The 19,788-nt window shown below is 35.3% G+C and overlaps 1 protein-coding gene across 1 annotated transcript; it reads left to right on the top strand.

Annotated features, from left to right (window-relative positions):
* Positions 1 to 2,039: 2,039 nt before the first annotated feature.
* On the top strand, positions 2,040 to 6,356 carry LOC131037859 (lipase-like PAD4). The gene is made up of 4 exons (XM_057970093.2): positions 2,040 to 2,361; positions 2,661 to 2,982; positions 3,725 to 4,435; positions 5,288 to 6,356. Exons 1-4 carry the CDS (start codon positions 2,333 to 2,335, stop codon positions 6,077 to 6,079), a joined length of 1,854 nt encoding a protein of 617 aa, XP_057826076.2. The 5' UTR covers positions 2,040 to 2,332; the 3' UTR covers positions 6,080 to 6,356.
* Positions 6,357 to 19,788: the final 13,432 nt, after the last annotated feature.

The following is a 19,788-nucleotide window of genomic DNA, read 5'->3' as shown; positions in this document are numbered from 1 at the left end:
TCATCCACAACACATAACACCAATATTTGTACGTGGAAACCCTGTAAGGGGAAAAACCACGGTGGGAAACCTTACCCACAATCAGATGATACTACTGCAGATAGTAAGTTTATACAAATGGGGTACGCACATGCAGAAAGCCCAAGCGCCTAGAGCTCACTGCTCAATCACAAAATGGGAGTCACACTGACTACAGTTGGATGGTTAAATCCAATAAGAATGTACTGCTCAAAATAGCATCTTCATATGCTGGATTCGATACCAGTGTAGTTCTGATTGCCTTCTCAAAAACCCTCCTTCAATCTTCAAATGATGTCTGCGTGTATAGCTCTGCTTATTCTCGCATATACCTTCACACAATCCTTTTTCGCATTCCACATTTGATCTTACAAATAAGATCTTACATTTATACCATAACCTAAGACCAATTTTAGTAGGTCGGCTCTATAAGATATTACAATAAAATTAATTTACATATCAATTAATACCTGATGCAATAACCAATTCAATATGTCGGCTTAATGCATTTACAACAATAATAAGTCATCTCCATAGCGTGCCATGCTGATCTAGAAAAGATAAACCTGCTGGTGTAACCTGTACCTATTTGCCGGTAACAACAAATATGCAAATGCTAATGTACCAATAAACAAAACTCCAAGATAAAGTGTCCACATGATGTCTTCGACATAACCAAGTGTTTTCCATATCATTCCAAGTGTCGGTGATCATTATATCTTGCCAGTGTACCAGATACCGGTGACTGTGCATGAGTCACTTGCTTGCCGGTGAATGTTGTTGATTCTCCAAAGTGCCAGAGTTGATAAGTGTTTAGTAGGTGTTGACATCAATGACAAAACCATACCAACATACCAACACATGTAAGCTTTGTTGTTGGTCCATGCTATGAAATGCCTCATCTTTCAATTTTTTTGGAAATCATGCTAACCAAGTTGAAAAAATGGGAGGGAAGAAGATTGTTGACTAGACATCATATGGGTGCTTTGTAGACATGACTCTAATTTGTCTAATGTATCATTAGGTGATGTGGATGTGTCACACAACATAGCTCACACCATCATTAGACCCACTTCGAGGTGCTCACCCTTAAGTTACATAAACTAATTTGAAAACATTTTAGTTCAATTTTTTATATATTTTAAAATATTGTATTTAATATTCAACTAGTGATTTTTTTTTTCATTGATCAATGAATAGGAGAGATGACCTAGTAGTTGAGCGGGTTCCAATTGTTGTGATAGCAATTGTTGATTTAATACCCATAGTTGTTGATTTAATGTCCAATTTTTTTGACAACATTGCACCAATAGTTGTGACTTTAATACCCATAATTGAATGAAATGTACCCTTAGTTGTAAAAAGCAACCAATCATGTGATGCCACACTAGTTGCACAAGTATGGCTCCCCCTAATGCACGACTATTGGTCTCACCTTTTTTGGGGGTTGATTTGGGCACCTTGGCAAAAAGAATGTTGATGTGGCATCATATTTGATGATGTGACCCTGAAACCTTAGCTATAAGCAAGGGACTTGCCAAGTAAGCTGCTGTAAAAAATTGGGAGAGATGTGAAATTTCCACATAAGATTTTGAGAAGCCTGAAGTTAGGGTTCTCAACTACTGGGTACTCTCCCCTAATAGTTAATTAGACATGTCACACAACATGTGGATGCTTTGAAAGCATGACTCAAATTTGTGTGATGTATCTTCATGTGGACATGTCACACACCATCGTTAACACCCTCTTTCCATGTGCTTTCCCCTAAGTTGCATAAGCTAATTTAAAAACATTTTAGTCTACAAATTTATAGTTTTATATTTTATAGATAATAAGTATTTAATATTTGGCTTGGAAAAAAATATTTCATTGGTCAATGAATAATAGTTAATTAATGGCAAAGTGAGCATATACTACTATAAATTACATCCGTGCTGACAAATAAATTATTAAAGGCTATGATTTGACACAAGCAATTAGCCGCTTCCGCGTAGGTTCCAAGAACTTCATTTATAATCTGTGGACTTCAAAGAAAATTCCACAACAGTGTCGAGAATCCACGCAAGAAAAAAAAATCTGTATATCAGACGCTTCTGTGACCAACAAGTGACAAGACAATGTCATCACCATTTCCCTCCACCTTCCCGCCTGACTACCTTGATCCTTCGATGCTGCTCATATCCCTCTTCTTTCTCCTTGCCTGGTCTTTGATACTTTTCTTCTTCCATACTCATTATAAAACAAGAACTTCTCTCTTTATGAATACCACTTCTATTAAGAGAAAAGGAAGCAAGCAAGCAGTGGTTTTCATACAATGGATTTCGATTTGCAGACCAAACCACGGTAAGTATGATGAGATTCTGTTGTTAATTGACTGTTAAAGGATTGATAGGTCTCAGGAAACTAGGTTTAACGGAGATTAGGGACGACTTTGGTAGAAAACAATTAGAATGGTGACTGGGTTCTCAGAAGACATTAGAAATCTAAACATTCTTTTTGAAAATACATGAGGGGTTTACCAGAAAGCATTTATTTCTAGTAGATTTTGAATTTTCTTTTCTTAGTTTTAAGGGGTTTTAACAAGATAAGAACTGATTTTTATAATGCCTACTTGGTGCTAATTTGAAGAATTATTGTTATAGGTTCTGTGTTGGTCGGGGACTAGCAACTTTGGTTACTTCCTCCGGGATCCTGCACAACGCTTGGGAGGAGATTTGTAAAGTTTCAAAAAATGGCGTAGAATTTTCTCTGAAAGAAGATGAACGTGTAGCATATGTGACCTTCCCATCATTTTCTAAAGAAGATTTCACTGTCACAGATAGTAGATATGGAGAATACAGTATCCAGAATGAGAAAAACTTTTCTGTCTGCCTCAAGGGTACTGATGATAAGCCTGCCCTTGTTCACAAGGGAGCTTTCAACCGATTCCTGCGTATTCTGGAAAGTTCAGATTTCAAAGCCAAGGTAAATAGGCCCTTTCTTCCTTGAAAAATTGCTCCGTGATGTTGGTTTCCTGTCATTGCATTCCCCAAATACAATTCTCTTATGACCACCAAATAAGATCTTTCAATACAAATAATTAGTGCAATCGCAAGTTTTGTAGTTTTACAGGGGCATTTAGCACATTTATTAACTTAGAATTTCTTTCACCTAAACAAGAAGTATTTGTTGGTAAAGATAAGGAAAAATAATTCCCCTTTTTAAATGTTATTGCAATTGAAGTGAGCCAAATTTTCTTGTGACTGGGCTGTTGAGACATGCATCATAATGCAGAATATCTAAGTTCTAAACCCTGGTGAAAAGCGCCCACAATGTTTGTATGCTTCATTAGCTCCATATTGTTGCGTAAAGCTTGTATTTCAGTAGCATGGTGTTGTGCCTCCAATATTTGGAGATTCCAAGTTCCGTACTCTTAATTCTTAGTGAATTTTGTTCTGGTTTGGTCAATGAGGGTTTACAGAAGAACATTCAAATTTATGGGCTGCTTTATTGTGGTCGCTATATTGCAGGATTGATTCCTGCAGTTGACGTAGAGATATGAAATGGGTATACATCATGTTTAAGTTCAAGCTTTTCCACTTAATCGCATGCAGTGAACAAATATCTAGCATTGTTAACAACCAGATCGCACATCGGTCTCACTTCATTAGGTAGAGATCTAAGTCTGTAAATATAATTAATGCCGTTTATTTGTTTGTTCTATCAGATACAAGCTTTAAAGTCACAGGCCATTATATTTGTGGGCCATTCCATGGGGGGTGCAATTGCGACTCTGGCCACTCTGTGGTTTCTGCAAAAGAAGGCAAGAAACATGTCTTATTTTTGCATTACATTTGGTTCTCCTTTGGTGGGAAATGCTATTCTTGGGGAGGCAATTGGGCGTGAGAATTGGACGGGAAAATTTTGTCATGTTGTTTCCAAGTATGATATTGTTCCTAGGATGCTCCTTGCACCATTTGAATCAATTGCCGAGCCTTTGAATGCAATTGTGCCTCATTGGGGGAGCATGATGGGCATTGACTATGTTGCTGTATCACATCTTTCTATACCAGAGGCTTGCAAAACTCTTCTTGAGAATGTCCTACAATGCACATCTCCAATAGCAAATAATTATCCAGGAGAATCTGGTCAAAGAAGCCCATATAGACCCTTTGGTACTTATATGTTTTGTTCAACGCAAGGAGCAGCTTGTATTGATGACTCTGAAGCTGTCCTGAAGATGCTGCATTTCACTGTGCAAGGAATGCCTTCTGATCAACTTGCAGACACATGTGCTTCAGATCACACAGGTTATGGCCAAATGTTGGAAGATGTCAACAAAAAATTGCTAAATGCAACGCCAATTGCAAATTTTGCCACAGACTCCTTCGAGATGGGAATAGCACTGGAATTGGAAGCAATGGGTGTTGGAGCTCAGGTAATGTTGTATTTTTTGCTTTCTATTGTATTTATCATGGTAGCATACTTCATGCCCTGCAAGTGCAAAACATAGATACCATATCGAGAAATTGGGTTATTCATAAATTTCATTTTTAGTAGATATTTTTGGAGTTGAACGCTTGAAATTCAAAGTTTCAAGCTAGAGAAATAAGCAAAAGCATATGCAATATGAAAAGTAAAAAATGAGTGTCTCTCTACCAGGTCACTCCATGTTGAGTTTTAGATTACCAAGCTAGAGAAAGGATATGATGTACCATGAGCTGGTATAGGGCAGAGTCTGCCTTCTTCAAGACTGATTCTATTGAGATGTTTTGTCCTAGATTAGAAGCGGTGATTCCGAATTGATTTGGCTTAATCTTTAAGCTACCTCGTAGACACTTTTATCAAGAGCCTTGTTTTCAATAACTAAAAATCAAAATGATGGGTATATACTATTGTACATAATCTTAGGTGTACTATTTCCTAAATATATTAGAAGATGAACTGATCAGTCATTTCATATTTGATAAATATATACATTGTATCACATTTTGATCAATACATAAATGATTATGAACTTAATTGAATAATTCTCCATCCATTTTATTTTCAATCTTTCTTGCATTACTCTGCCTACAGTATATGCCACACAGAGATCAACAGCTTCTACCTACTATTAGCTATAGACTTGACTATCCTCCCAACCTTTACTAAACAGCATTTACTACTAGTTCCTGTTCGGCATTTATTTCAATAGCGGTGGTAGCTTCTGAGTTCTCTGCAGTTTTTCCTCATAACGTTGTTTCCTTTGTCTAGACAAAGAGGTTGATTGTTTGTTATTTTTAAGCAGAACCATCATGCATCCCTTGCACTCAGAAAAGCTGGAGAGATGAAAAATAAGCAAGATATGAACATTGAAAAGCTCAATGACAAATTGAGCAAAGGCCAAAGTTCTATGGCAGAGGTGGAATGGTACAAAGCACGTTGTACGAAGGGTTCTGGCTGCTATGATTCTTTCAAACAGCATGGTGGAAAGTCAGATGTTCATGTAAATTTGGCTAGAAAAAAGTTGGAAACATTTTGGCAAGAAATTGTTGAGATGGAGGAGAAACATGAATTGCCTAGCGACTTCCGATGCCAAAATAAATGGATTAATGCTGGCACTGCATATAGAAGACTTGTAGAGCCTTTGGACATTGCATACTACTATCATACACGGAAGGATAGCAAAAGCTATCTTTCAGTGAGACCCCACCATTACATAGTTCTGGAGAAATGGATGAAAGAAAAAGAACAAACTCGTACTGGTAGAGATAAGAAGGATCGTACAAAGTTTGCATCCTTAACTCTGGACTCCTGTTTTTGGGCTCATTTAGAAGAAGCCTATCAAGCATTGACAAGTCTCCAGCAAGTGCAAGGTCAACATCAAGTCATGAATGCTTCACTGCAAGAAAGCCGAGAGTTTGAAAATTATATTTGGGGTATGATCAGAGACAAGAGTATTTCTGCAGAGATTTTCTTAATGGAGAGTAGCTTCATGCTTTGGTGGGAACAGTACAGCAACTATCTTCAACTTCAATTCCCGCAATGGAGCTCAAGCTCTCCTCTGTTCAACTTCATGGCAAATGAGAGTTGGAAGTAGAAAATTCAGAAGAATGGGCTTTCTCTTACCTGGGGAAAGATCTTTCAAAATAATATTCTGTTTTAAGTAGTTAATTTGTGTGGTTTCTTCCTTGTGCTTAGTTTTCTTTTCAAGTAGAGGATGTTATATTTCGAATGATGAGTAGATAATGGACTCCATCATGTATGTTGAGTTCTTGAAATGTAAATATGTAGTAATAGGACTGTGGAGTTGACTTCTCCGGAGTTCAGAGGACTTTCATTCCAAGCGAATGTTATGCCCATCAGAGGTTTGTTTACTGGATGATGTAATCTTGCCTGAATATATTTATGCATATTTCTGGTAGGGAAATACATTGACTTCAAAAACAACACAGACAAATGACAATCATCTGGATGCCATTGAGTAATAATGTAGCAGATCTGGTTTTAAATCATCAAGGGATGGCCCTGCCATTTAATTCATTAAGATATTGGACAAAATTTAATCATCTAACAAGTATCCAACTACTATACACCAAGAAAAAGCTTATTATGAATTTCAAATTTGCAGAGCAGGATTTCATAAGAAAGTTCTGATTTTCCAACGGCCAGGTAACACCCCCTGCCATCCCCATGTTCCCATACTTTGATTTGTTCAAATAAGATGTTTCATTGAAACCACACAAATCAGTATGCATTATTTCACAGGTTGTTGAATTCTTTGAATTTATCAATTTCAAAGCTAGCTTATATTATTTCTCAACAAGACACTCTTCACACGCTTCTTTTATGTTTTCCATGAAAGACAATCCCTCAACCATTCTTCTGTTGTTGAGTAAATATAAATCAGTAGAGTTAAGATGCCTGTATTTTTATGTTAAATTCTTTTTTCCTAATTTCACTAGTCCTCGATGCATGGTTTCCTGAAGTGAATTAGAGAGGAAACATCCCTTCAATTGTCATATTGGCTTTCACAACAATTTAAATTTTTTTAGTTGTTTTTAATTATGCACTCATCTGTACCCAAAAAAAATGCTTGATAATTTTGTTTTAACATGTCTCCAATCCATAGCGTTTCATTAATATGGTTTCACCCAATTTAGTTAATATGGTTTCACCCACTTTAGTTATAATTGTAATATTATAACTTTTTCTTTCGTTCCATGAGAGTTATCATCTCACAATAACATTGTAGTATTAAACTTCTCATCTAAAGTGATAGAACAAATTTTCATTAGATATCATACAAGAACATCTACAATTAATGCATCATAAATTATTCTCAGTCATGCTTGTATTGTAACAAGAAATAAATAAATTTTATTTACTTTCAATAATATTATGAGCATTATTTTTTCCATTCAACTTGTTTACTTCAACATGCCAATTTATAATTTTTAATCCTATAATGAAAGTGATAGACGTTCCTTCTATAAATATTAACTTTTCAATTATTCCTAACTCTTCCTCCCCTTCCTATAAAATTATTATATATATTTTTGAAATTATTACTTCTTCTAAAATTGTTAGATACACCTCCAGATTCATTTTTATCATGATTCTTGATTTTTTATAAGTATAATAAGCTTTAAAATAGCACTTTTGTTCTAAACTTTCTTCATTATTCTTCATATTTTACTCAACTCATCTAATCTAATAGAAATGATATCTTTGAAATTTTTAATAATTTAAACTACTATCAATCTTTGAAACCAAGCTCCTTAAGGTTTTCTCTACACATTTTTGTCATCCACATTTTCACCTAATTTTTTTTATTTGAGTAACCAAATTCTTGAACTTTATAAAAAAAAATCATATATTGATTCAATATTAGTTATTTCTTCATTTTAAAAAAAATTCTTATATTTTTTCAGTTTGTGCACTTTGATATATATCAATCATTATATTTTATGCTTGCAGAGAACACCACTGATGGGAAATATTACCTGATTAATTGTACTTTGAATAAAAACAAAATCTCGTTGAACTTTTGTATGGAAGCGTTGAATCGATTCGATTCAAGTCCAGGCCAACAAAATGCAATTGCGGAGAGGTGCCTTCAAGGATTCACAGAGGACGAAAGTTGCAGCGCCATAGAAGTAATTTACCATTACCCTCTTGTTGCAGAGATGTGTGCAACCGTAGACGGTTAGGGCTGCTGCAAATGGAGGTTGAGGAGCAATTTTCTCCATAAAATTGGCTTATTAGAAGTGATCTCTACAGCGGTTTGTTCTTTATTGGAAGCTCAGATCTGTGTGAGGGGCAACGCCTTTTATCCTCTGTTTCAGGGCTTGTGAAGATCCAAGGCTGTTGTGAACATCCTACATAAAATCTTCTTTCTCCTTGCTGTGTGGCCTTTGTTGCCACTGTTGGAGGAATGAGACTGAAAGAGGAGGCGAGGGGGAGCCATTCCAAGGAAGATTCTTCCCAAGACAATTTTGCTGGAGAGTTGGGAAAGGGTGTGGTCATGTGTGAAAACGAGGATGTGGCTACAACAACAGTGGACTTGACTACATAAAAGAATGAGGAAATGGAGCATTCGCCCATGGAGGATGAAATCTTTGGTAAAACTCTAGAAGTTTTCCTCCTTGATGATGTCATTGATTGTATTTCTAATTGCCAATGTAAATCGGTAAGTGATTTTGTTTTTCTTAAGAGAAGTCCCAACCAAATCTGATTTCTGCAAATGGATAGAACTTAATTGGGAAAATAGGGGATGAAAGGTTGAATCCTTAAGGGGTTAAGGCAAGGGCTATATCTCTTGTACATTTAAAAACCTTGAATATGCTCAGGTTGTGCTCCAACATGGAACATGGATAATTTGCGGACAAATATGTTCCTTGCAAGCTTGGACATTGGATTTTCATCCAAAAGGTCCGTCTAAATCACAATACCCTATGTGGGCGGAGCTCCCATATTTAAATTTGGCTTTCTTGCCTTTCTTGAGAGAAATAGTGTCCCAATTGGGTTGGGTAATTGGGTTGGGTTATTTGGTGCAAGAATAATTCTGATAAGTTCTCTAGCCTCAGAGTGCATCCATGAGTTTGTATTGAGATGGATTTAAATATCCAGCTACTTGAAAATATCAAGCTTATTGGTCTTGGTTTTGAGTTTTACCAGCCTTTAGTTTATCTTAATAAACCTAATGCTTGTTTCTATTGTTGACAAGAAGGTCACCTCATAAGAGATTGCCTAGTCAGAAGGAGCAAAATAATCTGCCCCAATTTTCTACTCAACTCAGTCAACACTCGGTCAATAGTCATCCGCTAGTTTCTTCTATGCCTAAAGATTCTACCCATGGCCAAAGTTTGAATAATCCCATTGCTAATACACATATTAAGGAAACTTTTAATCACATTGCCTCATTATACAAAGATGTTGTTATGGAGGAAGGATGAAAAATAGTTAGGAAAAGGAAGGAACCATCTAAGCCAACAGACAAGAATAGGGCTTATTCTTATCAAAGGTCGCTTCACTCCTCTTCACAATATAATCCCAAATATGTGGATCACAATTCTTCCTCTTTCGGTCCTTTTGCGAGATAAAGTTCCAAATCTCCTTCTCCTAATAATGTGGTTAAGGGTGCCCCTAATCAGACTCATTTAGTAAGACAAAGATCAAGATCTTTATCTCTTGTTAAACAAGATTTGGGCACTATTAATCACAACCCCTTTCTGTAGCTAACCGTTTTGAAGCTTTGCCTCATGAGGAAGATCCCTCCATCTCCTCTTTCCCATGAATTTCAAAATTCTATCTTGGAATGTTAGGGGGATGTCTCTCCCTCATCGCAAATATGGTGTGAAAGATACATTTGCCAATTGGAAACTAGATATTGTGTTTCTCCAAGAAGTTAAACTTAATGGTATCCTCCTTTCCTCTTCTATATTCCATGTATGGAGAGATGCCTCTTTTATTCATACGTCACATATATAAGGGAGGGGAGGGGCTATTATTGGGTTTGCGCCTAATAAATTTGTTGTTGACAAGGGTGAAGATCCTTCACATAACTGTGTGTGGGCCCTCACCTTTATCAAAGGACAACCCATCAGATTTTGTTATGTTTATGCTCTTAATTGTACAAAAGAAAGAATTGCTTTATGGGATTGGATGGCCAATAACCTTCCTAATGTTGATTGGGTTATTCGAGGCGAATTTAATATGGTTGAACATCAAAACAATCATAGTTGGCCAAGCCTTACCGGATCGAGTAATGAAGAATTTGATAAATGGTTAAATTGTCATAACACCATTGGAGTTATAGACCCTATAAGCAATTTGAGTCTCAGCCAAGACAATAATTGGTTCACTTGGTCTAATTGCATATTTGGGCAAGACAAGAAATTGAGCAGATTAGATAGATTCTACATTTCCCCTAATATGTGTATAGTTCATGATCCACATGGCCTTTGTGTTAAAGTTGATTACTCCTCTACTCTCTCAGATCACTTTCCTATCATTTGTACCGCTTTAAGAAAAATAAGGTCTAATAATGATTCAAGTCTTCCATACAAACTAAATATTTCTCATTTAAAGAATCCTTCTTGTGTAGTTGCCTTGGTGGTCTTTGGAATTCTATCCCCAAGCGAAAAGAGGGGGACTCCTATGGGGAATGGTGGCACTATGCTATCTCACAATGTGTTGAATTCCTATGTACCTTTGGAAGAAGAATGACAAGACAACGTAGACGTAAGGAAAATCTCTCAAAGGAAAACTTGAAAATTATAGAAAGCTATTGAATGCAAAGCCAAGTGTCATCAATTTACAAACTTCTATAGCCTCTTTAGAAGCTCAAATTTGAAAACTGGATAGTTATAAGGGACAAGGTGCTAAAATTAGAGTTAGGGTCCATTGGGCTAAGGAGGGCAACAAGGGTTCCCAATATTGATTCAATTTTCTTAACTATAAGCATAAAAAATAGTGTATTGAGGCAATTAAAGATGAAAAGGGAACCTCCATACGAATTTTGAAGAGATAACAACTTTGTTTCAGAATTTTTATGAGGAACTTTTCAAAGAAGACTCACATTGGAAAGATGTCCAACTTGTTTTGGAGGGTATATTTAAAGATCAAATTTCAAAGAAATTGGATGTTGATTCTAGCTAGTTCCTTGATCATACTCTATCCATTGAAGAGTTAGAGCATGCTATTTTTTCTATGGCTGCTAATAAAAGTCTTGGTATAGATGGGCTTTTGGTGGAGTTTTTACAAATTATGTGGCAATATATCAATAATGACTTTTATATGGTTTATTTGGAGGCTTTGGAGTAAGGCTCTTTAGGTACAAATATTTATAGGGGCCTTATCAAACTAATCCCTAAAGGAAAAAAAGGAAGATACAATTGCAAGTTGGCGTCCAATTATATTACTTAATACTTCTTATAAAATTATTGCTAAAGCAATTGCTACAAAGATTAAACTTGTGGCTCAAAGTATTGTCAGACTTGAACAACAGGTTTCCTTGGAGGGAGGTATATTCTTGATAATCTTATCCTTGAATGGGAAACTATTGAATGGGCTCAACAATCAAGCCAAAATGTCATCATAGTTAAGTTAGATTTCAATAAAGCTTATGATCGAATGCGTTGGAGTTTGATTCTCAAAATGTTGCAATGGTTGGGGTTTGGCCCCAAATTATGTAAAAATGTTGCAATGTTGTTCAAAGATGACAATGCCCAATTGATAGTTAATAAGGAAATGTCTGATCCCTTCCCCTTACAACGCTCAATCAGACAAGGCTATCTATTATCTCTTTTCCTTTATGTTCTTGTTGCTGATGCTCTTGGATACTTGTTGTAGAAGTACAATGCAATGAATCCAATCAAGGGTATCTCTATTCCCAATAATGTGGTTGTCATTAACTCTCATTTTGTTGATGACATGCTTTTTATTTAAAATTCTGAAGAAGATATTTCAAATGTGATGGAAGTCCTTAACCTTTACTGCTTTGTTTCTGGGTCTAAGTTAGCCCATCATAAAACTTAATTTCTCATGATACAAATAGATAATTCTCCTCCTTGGGTTCCTTTAGAATGAAAGCAAATTAAGAATGGTCAAATCTCGTGTTACCTGCGCATTCCTTTTGAGCTGGGTGTGTGTCTTTTTATGACGTGGAGGTGGTCCCTTAATAAAATGAGTTAAGCTGCTTGGGAAAACAAGTTTCTTTCTATGGCAGGCAAGATTCAAGTCGTGAATCGTATATTCTTAGCCTCACATGCTTACTATTCATCATGTTGGATGCCTTCTAAAAAAGGCAATGATGTCCTTATCAAACTCATCCGTCACTTTCTATGATCTAATTGGAGTGGCAATGCTGGTTTCAAATGCACTTCATGGTTGCATTGCATTCAGCCCAAGGCTAAGGTGGGCTGGACATTTTGGATCCCAAAACCCAAGGAGTTTGTTTAGCAGCAAAATGGATAATTTTAGAAATTAATGGAGATGAACCATGGAAAATCTTGGTTTGTTTCCTTATTAGTCAAGCCTCGGTTTAGACGAAATGACAAGCTATGATATTGGAAGTATGTAAGTTTTTGAATTGAAAAAACTACTCACTACAACATGCTTTTAGTTTTAGCTCCAACTTTATTTGGTGGAACAGGTTGATCCAATACCATGGCCAACCTCTTGCTGTTTCCTTTCCAAGATAAGCTTCTTTCTTATTCAAGAAAGCAGTCCAATAGTTCTGGGATTTGTAGGATTTCTCTTCTATGGAGTAGGATAATTGGTTAAATATTAAAAGTTACTTTGGTTTTAACAATACGTTCAAAGGGTTTATTATCTTTGTGAAATCTTTGGTCTCTATTGAGATGGTTATGAATATTTGCACACCTTTGAAATGTAATTTCTCAAAAAATTGGTGGTGGTTGTCGAAGTATTAGTTTGGCTTTTTTTTCGCTTAAAGAAATATTTCTAAATCTCTTACTCGTCCTTCCTTTAAATCTCAGATTGAATGAAAAATGGAAATGTAAATTTTCAGAGAGAACGTGGAGAAAATTAAGTGCTCAGATTTGGTAGTCTAGAGCTGAGGCTGATGCTGAAATCTTGGATTGGTAAATTCTACATTCCAAGCTCCCTATTGGTGATAGACCGAGATATATGAAGTTCCAACCTAATAAATGCCCTTTTTGCCATCAAAGTGGAAGTTTAAAACATATATTTTAAGATTGTGCATGGATCAAAAGAAAGTGGTATGGTATCTTTATATATGTTCTTGCCATTTTTGAACATGATCTACATTGGAAAGGGGCTCTTTTAGGTTTTAATCTTCAAAAGAACATTGGTGTTGATTCTATGAGGCATATTATTTTAATTAATATCTGGAAAAATAAATATATTGCCATGTTTTCAAATCATGATATTCATCAAGGAGAAATGCTAAGGTTTTACTCTGACATCATATTCCAGACTGTGTTTTTGTGTTCTCAATTGCAGGGAGGAGCCAAGGAGCAAAGTGAGACCAATAATCACTTAGATAGGATCAAGTTTCAATTGCTTCATCTTCATTGACATGATATTGTATGTTCAAAACAACTTCAACAATGTTAAAATTCAAGATATGATGACCTTTTTTGATATTGGGGAAGAACCTAAAGAAGGATTTTTAGCTCAACAACTCAAACACCAAGTGGATTTGCTGCTCAGAATTAAGAAGACTTGTCTTTCTTGTACAACATCTAAGATCTTTTTTTTTAGGTTCATGCCATTGCCAATGGAACTTAAAGATATTTTGTGTTGACAATGCTCTTTTAGCTATTGTGTCATTATTGATCAAGGTGCTTGTAAATTTTGCATTTTGGCTACAAACTTTAAGTCTTTGTATAGTTAAGTCTCATGATTGTGAGCTGCATTATTTGTTGTTGTCTTGTATCTCTACTTTGTATTGCCTCTACTAAATTTTTTTGTGTTGTTATTGTTTCAACTTTTAGGCTATGGTTGTAATTTCTATCTACAACTCTGTCCCATGGTTTTTCTATTGTATTGTGGCTATGTTTTTACAACCGACAATCTATTGATTGTCTTATTATTGTAACCTTTTTTATTTTTTTCCCAATAAAAAAAAACCTCATTATCTTTTTTAATATTTTATTTATGGTTATGCCTTATAATTACAACCTTGTTATGTTAAGGTTGTTCACCTTGATCAAAGAACTTTTTGGCACAAGCCTCTTTGCCACGTTGCTTACAGTTTATGAAGGTTATCATTTCCAATACAACATCTCTCTTAATATTTGCATGTTGTGTAATAATGGAAAATTTTGTAGAGGTACGCCTAAGGTAAAGGATAAAGTAATTAAAAGACAGATTGCTTGAGTGCTAGCAATAACTTACAATAATTTCATATATTTTCAAGCGTATTGCATAAGCCACATTCTGAGTTGTGTTTTCAATCAGAATCTTTGTCTACACAAAATCAGTTGTGTTTATGGGACTTATTCTATTTGTGATAGAAAACACATGATGGGGACCCCTATAAAATGCCCAAAGCCTAGGACGTGAAATAATCTGAAGTAAAATGAGAAGTTGTTGGATTTGTTCTCTGAAGCTAGCTTAACTTCGATCTTTGAATCTATGAGGGGGTATAACAGTAGTCTCACTACTAGTTTCTACAATTCCTAGAAGAAAGGTGAAGTGATGATTGGCAGTATAAAATTTAAAGTTACTCTTGAGTTAATTGCTAAGGTTATGAGCCTGAAATGCAAAGGTGTGAAAGTGGTTAGAAGAAGCAGTGGAAACTATAAGATGCTCATGAACAAATTCTTCAAAGAAGGTGAGAATGCAGTTGTTCTTCAAAACAAATTTGACATGTTAGTTCCCCCCTCCCCCATGCCCTTGTTAGCTATCATATTATGCATTATTTAACTTCAGAGGGTCGTTACACCACTATTCATGGGTATCACTTCCCCATCCTTAACCACATTAGACACAAAGAGTTTACCAACATTATGTGCTTCCTATTTGCCTCTTTATGTGCTAATATTGAGGTTAAAGGAGCTAATCCCCTGTTACACTAGGACCTAATTTTTCCTTTGTATAGTTTCATGTACAACCTCATCCCTAAGAGAAGTAGACTCCTTATTCAAACTGATAACCCTAATGAGGCCCCTAGCTCTGTATAAATTGTGTTGATTGAAAGCAAGGTCCATACCCCTAAAATACCTAGCTCCTTTGGAAAGAAAAAAGGAAAGAAAGTTGATAATACTTGCATGGTGACAGAGGATGATGAACTCCTCAAGCCGACCCAAGAAAAAGAAAAATCTACTGGCCCTAAACCTGGGGGGTCTAAATCTAGAAATATAGATGTGCACTCTAAAGCTAAAAATGATTATTATTGACTTGGATACTATAGAGAAGGAGACTAATGATAAAAACCAAAGAAAAACCTAAAGAAGAAGAGGATTTGAGTCACCATTTGGAGAAGGATTCCTCCCCGAGTATGATGAAAACAACAAAGAGTCAGAGTACAATGATGAGGAAATGGATATTGATGAATTTAAGGAAGCCATTGTTGTTCAGGAGGATGAATATGAGGTCAAGGATGATGTTGTGGTGTAGGAGATGGGAACTCCAGATGAACAAGTTACTCATGAAAATACTCAAGCTTAGGTTAATTCCCCTTTGCCACTAATAACATTATGGCTAATCTTAAAGTACAAGTTGTTGATATGCAGTTGAGACTGAAGGGCCTTGAAATTATTGTGGAGAGCCTCAGAGTTGCTAAAAAGCACTTGTTGAAGGTGGTCAAATTCCTCACCTTGGTTATTGACAAGATTATGAGGAAGGTGATGATGGGCGTGGTCTTGGGATAGGGAAAATTGAAGAAATATCAAAATAAAGGGAAAGACCTTGAAGATTGTGTTCCTGATGCCAAATATTGGAAGAAGAATCTTTGTATACTGGAAAAGAATTGGGGTCCTATTAAAGACTGAAAGAAATAGGTTGTTGTTCTAGGGTTGGTTAGTTTTTTTGGTTGAGATTAGTTATAGGTTGTCTTTACTTTATGTGGTTTCTCTAAGACATGTTTATGATATTATATGGCCTTTGTGCCTCTTATATGCTTGGATGTTAGTTAATTTCTTTAACACTTATTTTTTGCTTAGATAATCTGATGGTACTTGATTTGTTTTTGATTTTGTATGTTTGATGGTTGTTCTTGTGCCACTAGCTATTTTGTTTTAGTGGTTGTTTTTAAGTTGGCTATGCTGTGTTGTTAATTGTACAGGATCAAGGCCCTTCCCTGCTTAATAAAAAACATTTTCTTTTAATTCCTTTCTTTTATTATTTAATGCAATTATATATACTAACTTTGCATATCCTTATTATTTCTATAAATTAATCTTTTAGAAGAGTTTGCATTCTATTCCACCAACAAATTGCCCTTTTCAAAGACATGATTTTGTTGAGCATAAAGATGTCTCAACCTTAGTATTTCTTAGCATTTATTTATTTATTAAAAGTATTTATTTTTATAGTTTTTTACATATCTTATTTTGTGTTTTAGTGTGACTTGGCATGGTGAGTTGTTGTCATGCTAGGAGGTGACAAAGATGTTTTTGTCCTCACATGAGATAAACATCTTGAGCAGTTTGTAAGGGGTTATGATGACCTATGACAAATGAAAAATTCTCAAGACAAGTCATGACGAATAAGAGAATAATATATGACACAATGGACAAGTGTGGAGAGGTATCTTTGTATGGAGGTGGGCGCCCAAGTTGGGTAATGATAGGTTGTAAGAGAATTATCTATTAATAGTCAGTTATGATAAGTTCTCTTACAATTGTAAATATTGTTAGTTATCACAAATTTTATGATAGTTTTAAGGTGTGTCAGGGTATATGCCATATCTATTTATGGTAAAAGTTAGGTGTCCAATTTTGAAGGTATGAAAGGGGGACTAGAAAATATTTTACACGTGTCCTCTGCATGCTTAAGGGTACTTGAAAAATGTGTCATATATATATTTGGATGCCCATCTCTTTTTCGTTGGTCTAGAAGCTTCCCCCTTTCTTGTTTTCTCTATATATTAGATGTTTTGGAGAGCATTTAGTATGTTGTAATATCCATACAATGTTATGTTGCTAGAATAGCTCTAGATAGTGACACTACAATCTCCTCTAGAGAAGAATTGTTGTGCAAGTGATTTCAAATTCAATATTTATCCTAATACATTGATCATGATTTTGGAGTATGAGATTTTTCTCCTAAAAGGGTTTTTCCCTCGTACATATTTGTTGGCAGCAATATCCGGATTTAAACTAGCAACCATGACTCAAACTAATTGGAATTTAATGGATCAAAAAGCTAATGGTCTCATTAGACTTTGTGTTACTCAATGTTCATGGAGAGAAGATTGTTGAACTTCTATGGAACAATCTTACAAAGATGTTCACTGGGCTAAATATTTGATAAACAAGTTATTCCTAAGGAAGAAGCTATTTTTCTTGAGAATGGAGAATGGAGGATATGTAGTTGATCATCTGAATACATTTAATATGGTTGTTCCTAATTGACCTCTGTTGGTGTGAAGATGGAGGAGGATCATTGCATGACCTTATTGTTTTCTTTGTCAGGCTCGTAGGACCACCTTGTAATGTCCATCGGAAGTACCACCACCAATTTTCAAAATGGATGAGGTGGTTGCATCATTACTTATTAAACAGATGCAAACAAAACTCCTATACCATCTAAGGATGATGTTGTGGTTTATGGTAGATCGAAAGAGAAAGTAAAGAAGAAGAACAAAAAAGAAGAAAGAGGTAGATTCAAATTCTATAGGAGATCTATGTCTCCTAGAAAGTCCAAGGCAAAGCATTGAAACAATGACAAAACTAGTTACTTCCGTAAATAATGTAAGAAGGGTGGAAAGAAGAAAAAGATAAACCCCTCCAATTTAGATTCAAACAAATCCTCTTTGAATGTCAATGAAGAATTTGTCATAGCTTGGTAATGCATGTATTGCAAAATGTGTGGTTGATAAATTTAGGTGCATATTTTTACGTGACCTCTCAAGTAGGATGGTTTACAAAATACAAAGAATATGATGGTGGGAAGGTGTATCTTGATGATGACTCTCATTTGAAGATCATTGGCCATGGAAGAGTCAAGATTATATTCCCTAATGGTAGAGAGAAGGGGATTAATGTGTTCTACCTATCCTGGGTTTGGCACAAAACCTAATTTATATAAGTAAATTGAATGATGTGGGTGTGGAGGTTTTTTTTCTTTCAAGGAGGATGCAAGATGATTAGATGAGATATGGTGCTTGCTAAGGGTGTTCGATATAGCACTTTGTAGAAGTTGGATGAATGCAATGTTTAGTGCAATAGTTCTCTTGTGGAGCCAAAGAAGATAACTTTGGACTCTTCATCCTCACCATCGGATTGAGCTACAAAGAAGTGTGTTTATTCTACATCTAATGGTTGTGCATTCTAAGTACCTAAGGGTGCCAATGATTTGGAGATGAAACTTCTAGAGGAGAAAACAATGTTATGACATTAAAGACTTGATCACATTGGTGAGAAGGGTCACAAAACTATGAAAAATAAGTTCTTCATAGAGGGTCTCAATGATTGTAATCTTGAGTCTGATTCTTGCAAACACTACATATATGGGAAGAAAAACCATGTTCAATTTTACTCTAGTTCTCACAAATATTCTAGGTTGTTGGACATGATACATTCTGATTTTTTTGGTCCTATTAATGTTCCTTCAATTTCTAAATCTATGTATTTTGTATCATTTATTGATGACTATAGTAGGACATTTATTTATTTTCTCAAAGTAAAGATGATGTCTTTAGTCAATTTAAGGAGTTTATGGCTCGTTAAAAACTACTATATCGGAATGATTAATTGTTTGAAGATTGACAATAGTGGCAAGTTTTATTCGGTATATTTCAATAGGTTTTATAAGGACCATGGGATTGAGAAGTAAAGTTAGGAGTATGTTGAGTGGCGTTGGCCTCAAAAAAATGTTTTAGGCTATTTGTTGTAGCCACTATCTACTATCTAGTTAATATATCTCCTATATCAACACTTGTTAATAAGACTGTTGGCATAAACAACTCCCAAGACAACAATATGCAAAACACAAACCTTCACAACGCAAGAGAAGAAATGAGGTTATTACACCAATATGTGATAATGAATTGAGATGATAAAACATGTACAAATTCCCTATATAAATAGTAGAGGTTCAATGAGTTAGAGACAAACTGACTTGTAACTACTAGCTATAAATATTAAATGCATGTGCAAGTATTAAATACCATGCAACTAATATCTAATAATGTTTCATGTCAACTACCTAAGTAAAACTTAAGTATATGTTTAAATGATAAAACCTCATTTACTCCAACATTCCCACTTAAGTGCAACTTAGCCTGAGAAGATTATTATGCAATATGAGCAAGATGCAATATGGGTCTCAACTACAAAATAATTTTAGGTACCCATGTATAATGCAAATGCAATGCAAAGAAATGAAATCTTTCACAAACTGGAGAAACAGAGAAAACCTTGTGGGAGCAAAACTCCTCTCCAAAAGAGAGAAGAAAAAAACAAGATGCATGGAGGACTCAATAATACCCTCAATGACTACATACATCATGTATATACAATCAAGTATCCCCCCATAGGAAGAAAAAAGGAGATTAAATGGCCCCCCATAATGGATATTGTCTTGCAGAAATGGTGAGTTCTTGAAGACAAAACATAGTCCAATACCTACAAATAACATTTCTCCCCTTGG

Source organism: Cryptomeria japonica, chromosome 5, assembly GCF_030272615.1.
Source record: "Cryptomeria japonica chromosome 5, Sugi_1.0, whole genome shotgun sequence".
Classification (NCBI taxonomy): Eukaryota; Viridiplantae; Streptophyta; class Pinopsida; order Cupressales; family Cupressaceae; genus Cryptomeria; species Cryptomeria japonica.
This window is presented reverse-complemented; position numbering and strand designations above follow the sequence as displayed.

What these genes read in the sequence shown, in the direction of transcription:
- LOC131037859 (XM_057970093.2), top strand. Translation starts at nt 2,333, where the DNA reads ATGGATTTCGATTTGCAGACCAAACCACG. An exon ending in GATTTGCAGACCAAACCACG is followed by an intron (nt 2,362 to 2,660) that starts GTAAGTATGATG and finishes TTATTGTTATAG; the next exon opens with GTTCTGTGTTGGTCGGGGAC. An exon ending in CAATGGGTGTTGGAGCTCAG is followed by an intron (nt 4,436 to 5,287) that starts GTAATGTTGTAT and finishes ATTTTTAAGCAG; the next exon opens with AACCATCATGCATCCCTTGC.